This window comes from Etheostoma spectabile, chromosome 10, assembly GCF_008692095.1.
Source record: "Etheostoma spectabile isolate EspeVRDwgs_2016 chromosome 10, UIUC_Espe_1.0, whole genome shotgun sequence".
Classification (NCBI taxonomy): domain Eukaryota; kingdom Metazoa; phylum Chordata; class Actinopteri; order Perciformes; family Percidae; genus Etheostoma; species Etheostoma spectabile.
In genome coordinates this window covers 7,375,981-7,382,481 of record NC_045742.1, presented here as the reverse complement: position 1 = coordinate 7,382,481, position 6,501 = coordinate 7,375,981, and the positions used below count along the sequence as shown (strand labels likewise).

The 6,501-nt window shown below is 39.5% G+C and overlaps 1 protein-coding gene across 2 annotated transcripts in view; it reads right to left on the bottom strand.

Annotated features, from left to right (window-relative positions):
- Positions 1-6,501, bottom strand: part of fstl5 (follistatin-like 5) — a 157,430-nt gene that overhangs the window by 18,980 nt on the left and 131,949 nt on the right. For both annotated transcript variants that reach the window (XM_032527709.1, XM_032527710.1), the window contains 2 exons: positions 2,302-2,328; positions 1,952-2,070 (listed from right to left, as the gene is read on the bottom strand). In XM_032527709.1, the coding sequence (XP_032383600.1) occupies positions 1,952-2,070; positions 2,302-2,328 (146 nt within the window). The remainder of the gene's footprint in view (positions 1-1,951; positions 2,071-2,301; positions 2,329-6,501) is intronic.

Below are 6,501 nucleotides of genomic sequence, written 5' to 3'. Positions count from 1 at the left end.
TGTTGCAAGACTAAAACAACTTTTGAACATACATATGCTCCACCAATCTCCCCCATCCCGGCATGCTGTGGACTAGCCAGACTTTTCTCTGCAGTGCTGTGGAGGAAGATCTGGCAATGCAAGACTATCTGACTGCTGATTAACCGCAGCGGGCAGATGTTTTAGGCTAAAACAGCTCTGTTAAACCCACTGTACAGCCAGATCTATTCCCTCAGGAGGTAGTGAGAACGGAAAATATACAGCTGTTAAAAGGAGAATTAACATTGGATTCATAAGGTGGACATAAACAACACTCCAAATGAATACTCTGTTGTAAATAGGCTTAAGGTTTGCTCTGTACAGCCCTCCTTTGCTTGAAGCCTAAACACACAAAACAACTTTTTATAACATTTGTACAATTTCATAGCACTTTTTTTGATGACTGTCTCTTCCCATAATTTATTTTTCTGTTTGTTCTGTATTCTTTGTTGCTGTTAGATGAAAGCCAAGTATCTCCAAAACGTCAACTTCTCATGAAATAAGAAAAGCAGCATTTCTTTGTTTTTCCAATATAGAAAGGAACAGTAAATTTATCTGCGTTAGAAAATATGGTGATAAATAAGTTTTTTAATCTGATATACAGTATGTCTTTCTCACCCTAAAAAGCTATTCTTGCCCAAACTTCCAGTACTCTGGGATTTCAGTAAAAAAAACAATCATTATATCTTCTGTGCACTGTGAGTAATTTACTATTTGTCCATTCATTTGTGTGCACTTATATCTAAGCTGGCAACATGGTGGTTGGAGGCTCTCCTCTAAATTTCGCAGTTGCAACAGCAAAGCCTTGTCTTGGGCAGGACACTAAACCTTTACGTGATTGGCTGCATTTGAAATAAATCAATGTGCAAACTATATTGACGGCTAATGATGGATTTTAGTAGCTTTAGTAGGACAAGCAACAGGAGGACGCTGGTCAAGGCCAGCGTAAAATGAATCACATGAGTCGCACATTAACACATTTTGCTATTCATAAACACAAACCCCTCGCAGGAGTTCACTGTTGTGATTGCTTCATGGTGGAGAATGTACAATTTTGGATTTATGCCTGCCAAGGTCTCGCAACACCATTGATCGCTCCCTTTAACACTTCTGTTTTATTATCTGGTTCTTATACAAGATTTTCTAATGTAATAAAATAGAGATCTCAACTGCAATGTGGCAACTGTGGTAGGTGTGTGAGTCCTTCGCAGGCATAAATTGTAAGAAAGATATGTGTGTTATTTCCACACTGATAATTTAAAAACACTTAACAAATTATAGTCTGAATTGACAAAGATAACCAGAGGGTCAAAGTCTTAAGGAATCATTTCAGGGGTTTAGTGTTTTAGAAGGAAAAAAAAATGCTGTTAATTTTTTAAAGATAATATTGACATATTTTCACCTCCGAACCTTCAGCAGTTCTTTAGTTCAAATTGTGCATGACATTGAGCAACATTAGCATTAATTTAAAGTTGTGTTTTTAGCCACGCAATAAATTTAAGCATGTTATTCAGTCTCCTTTTAGCTCTTTTTTACTCTCCACTAACTAAAACATAAAGCTGATAAATGTTTGACATTCTTAACCAGCTGGTTGCAAACTTTTTTAGTCTACTGTTTGGTGCTGGGCAGGTAGCGTACAGTGGGTTAATCGGTTCAGTTTACTCTCATATTTAAGATAATTCTTACATGAATTTGCCAAAGCACTGATAATACACCTGTAACTGAATTCTTCTCCATAGCAATAACAGCCGAGGCTCATAGGTATTGTACCAAACCAAAACATACTGATTGATAAGATTTCTCAGAAACTAAGTTGAAATTTTAAACCTCGATGACACCAAAACATAAACCTACGTTATTGGTAAATTATCTATGAAAAGGCTAATATCGCAATGAATCACTATGAAAATGAGTCACTTGCACAACCACTCACCTGCAAAGCCAGCAGCTTCTCACTGGGCTTAATGTGTCGTTGTATCTCACATGCCACAGGCTGAATGACTTTAATACCGTCGTCATAGAACACATAGAACATGTTGCCAATGCCGAGACCTGGAAAGGATGCAGAAACAGCCCTGTTACAGACAGTACACACCTAAAAATAGCTCAATAGACTGCACAGTATGAACATGTGCAACGGAAATAAGCCTACAACATTGTTATCTACTTTCAGAGCAACAAATCATTTAATCCCTCTCATCACAGTTCAGTAACCCTATTACAAAAATTCAATTAACTCAGTTTAATGAATGGTATAGTGAAGCAGAGGCAGGCAAGACGTACCTTCTTCTCGCCACAAAATGTTTGCCACTGTGAGGGAGAAAAAGAGGAAAGCACAGTTAAAAATCAATGTAAGAATCAATGGGGTCCCTTTGTGAGAGCTAACACCCGAACACTTACTCCTATTGTGGTAAAGAGGAAACCAGACTGCATGAAAGTTTTATGGAAACTGTGTCTCTGACACCTAGTGCAACAAACAATCGATAGAGCCCTCTGCTTGGAAATAATTTGATATAAAACACTGGAAAATGGAGTGCAGTCATCATACAAGTACTGTAAAACAGTTTGATTTATGATTTGATTTTTTTTTGTGAGGATGATGCAACAGAAGTATGCAGAGAGATGTGAAATAGGTCAAAAATAAAATATTAGATAGCATGTCATCATCCATCAAAATGAGCTGTATGGATAAGCCACCTGAGACATGAGACCATGACCATGGTCATGGCCATGGGTAGTCTACAGGTTCCAAGCTCAGATGATTATCACAAGTCATTAGGAGGTATTATGAGTGTTCCTTCTTCTGTGGCAAAACCAGTTCTGGCTCCTATAACAGGTAATTTCTCATTAATTCACTTAGAGGTGACTAATGGTGTAAAATGCCAAATGTAAGCCACATAACACACTGAGTGCTTTAATGGGCGACCGGAAATGCAGATCCGCTGTTGGCTTTTAAAGCAGCCACTATGCACTGAGAGAAAAGATATCATTACTTAAAATTGCATGACTAAAGAGTGATGTGGTAAGGAGAAAATATGAAGCCATTATACAATTATTTTCCATGCAGATTCTGCTACTTAATCATTCTTATCCTCCACCACACCAGTAACACTACCATCCTCTCACATTGGCTTTTTAACTGTGACCTTCTCTCTCATTGTTCATCTGTCCCCCGGTCTTCCCTCTGCTTCTACCCCATCTTCCATTCAGGCATTTTCAGTCTACAAACCAATCTCCAGCCCAATTCACATCCGATTCTAATCTTGCCTCTATTGCAGTGCTCATTCCCGCAGCCTCTTACTCGGGTGGAAAGATGTAGAGAAAGAAAAGGGGGGGGAAACAAAGCCAACTAGACACCACTCTGCCGTTAGTCAGCCTTAATCTTTCAAAAATGCTTTGTCAAGTGTTTCCTGTGCACTCTTGCATACCTTTTAGCTCATTAAAAGTTACACAAAAGGAGTGGGGTCTATAGATAGAGAGACAAAGAAGGAAGGCGGGTAAGGGCAAAATAAAAAACATTACATTTTATTTGAGATGTGCCAAAAAATGGAAAATGGAGAAAATGGAAAAGAGGAGTTGAGATGAGATCTTGTGTGCCCCGGTCTTTTCCAATAGCCCATAGTATTGATGCTATTCATCACTTGGCAGAAAGACTGAGGCTGTTTTGCGCATACAAGGGGCCTATACATCAACTTCATCATCCATATAGCAAAACAAGCTGGATGCCACTGTAGGCGGTGAGTTCACTCTTTCTGGCCGTAATAACTGTGTTTCCACTGGGCTCCAAACATTGGGAGCACCACGCTCACCAGCCAGCCTGGACTCTGCAGTTCCTTCCCGTCAGCAAGGTTACAAAAATTCAATTTGTTTACAAGAGCTGCGACAGTGGGCAAAACAGCCTGTGGTGTTTACCATAGCGTCATGGCAGAAGACAGCGGATGCATAATATAGGTAGAGTAATTGGATCACAGTAGATGCAAATGCATAATGTAACTCAGGACGACTGCCGTGGGGGTGCTGGGTCTTGCTGCTCTTTCCAAAGATTATCCCGGAAGTTTGTGGAAATTTTGACCCCTGCAGTGTGTTTACTTTCTGCTTTAATTAGAAGCACCACTCAAATACTTTATTATTGACGCACTGTAACTGTATTAGGCAGCTACGAGGAAGCAACACAGGGATGAAACTAACTGGGGAAAAAGTCCTTCAGTCTTCTTCCTTTTTTTCGTCATCTGTATTGGTACAAAACAAATATCCTTTTAGTGCAGTAACTAATAACATGCAGGGCAGGTGCGCAACAAATCTATACTGCAGCTATGCCAAAAACACTTGGTGCATCTGCCAAATTTCACTTACATCCAGTCCTGGATTAAGATGCCTCAGAACCCCCTGCTTTGGGTCTTAGCCACAGCCTATGAACCTAAAGATCAGCAGAAATTCGTATTTATTAATGGCATCTCTAATACTTTCTTCAGTTCTGCTCTCTTAAATGTTCCTTTTCTTATTCCTATACATTATTACAATACATTTCCTTTACCGGAGGCTTTATTCCAAAGCATGCATTAAACCATGAAGGTACTACGCTTTCTCTTCAAATCTACTACCTCAAATGTACTCCAATGTTTTAATTTTCTCAATTGATTCTCTGTATATAGAACTTATGAAACTGTCACATTATTTTTCTGATCAGAATCAGGGATTACTTACTCTGTAACTGTTCTTAATTAGCTTGGTACTATAAGCAATGGAGAGCTACACTACCACACAAAAGTTAGAAGAGTTCCAGCTGAAGTTGATTAGTTGAGTTTTTGAGTGTTAATCTCTTTTTTTCTCTGACTTTAACTTTGGTCATTTAGTCATGCATATTTGATGTTATTAAGAAATACTTTGGTTTTGAAAACAATTTTCCAGAGGTTTTAAATGATAAAGCTGGTAATACCATATTTTTTAATGACAACAAATCCCCTTGAAAGAGCACAACCGACAATAAACCACACCATTCCTCAATACTTTCCTACTTTCCTACGCCGTCTGTGCCCGTTGGTTCATATTGAAGATTGATCTTTAAAAACGGGTCGCAATATAGGGCTTCTCTTTTTAAGGCTCAGTTATTACCTAAAACATCTGGGCTCTTTAGTTTTTATTCACCATTACCGAAACCAGAGTAAAGCATTTATTGGTTGCTAGCTATTGAAAGAACATGTCACCCATTTTTTTTTTTTTGTAATTTGTGGACAACAATGGAGCTCTATGGCACACAGGAATATGATAAATCAGGCTTTGGTTACACAGACCATACTTGTTAGTAGGATCAAGTCCTTGTTGGTTTTGGTCTATGCATATGTTTTGTAGATAATACTAAACATACTAGATAATATCTCCAGCAGTAGGCTTCCAACTGCCTGGTTAGAGCTCCGTGTTGCTGACAGCTTGTCCAACACTGTGTGAAAGCCCACTGTGACGGGGAGGGACACTGCTGATGGGAACATGGACGCTATTTTGGCATGAACTGATCTTCTCTGCCCTGAGAATATGGAGCAGAATACATGGCGGACCGTACAGAATAAAACAAATAAAAGCTTTGTGCAGACTTTGGTGAGGACTAGTTCTCGTCCGTGTGCCATTGAGGCATGGGAGATTGCAGGTTTTGTTCCAACCAATCACTTCATAGCGAACTTCACTGATTAGATCTTCCTCACTGCCTGAATGTGTGAAATCAAACATTAATTGGAACAAAAGCCTTTGAACTGTTAAAACGACATAAAAAGATTGCTTAGAAACACTGTAAAGAGTCTGGAATAAAGGCAAAGGAGTATGTAGAAAATAGAACTGGGTAAAATATAGAGGGCACAGAAATACTATAGAGCAAAGAAATCACAATCTATATAGTAAAAAAAAGAAGGCTGAAAAAGTGCAACAAAGAATATTTATTAGGATGAAATGACTTGTTGTTGAGGGAGGTCCCTGATTTCCACCAACTGTGGAACAGCTGTGGATCTGACTGGAATAAGTATCATGTGCCATGTTTACCATTTTATTTTTTATAAGAGGAAAGCAAAAGAAAGGAAATGATGCTAGGATCAAATAATCCCCCACAGTTTCCCTCGTTTCAGGAAATGTCTCGATCAGTCTAGTGATCGACCGATTTATCGGCCGGCTGATGTTTCTTGTTATTACGTGTATCGTCGTCAGCCGATGCGCGGCTGCTGCGTTCGCCGATTTCCCCAGCATTATTTACAGACAGGCGTCCACACAGGCAGCTCTGTGTTGCTAGAGACGCTGCAGTTCACGTGCAGACCAGGCACTGCCCCGTGGCCAAGCCGGCTCAGTGGGAGAGCAGGCTCACATGTACTGAGAGGTTTATGCCTCGATGCAGAGGTCCAGGGTTTGAATCCGACCTGTGACGATATCCTGCATGTCTCACCCCTGTCTTATTAAAGGTTATTGAAAGCGGAAAAGCCCCAAAAAATAATCTCAAAAAAAAAA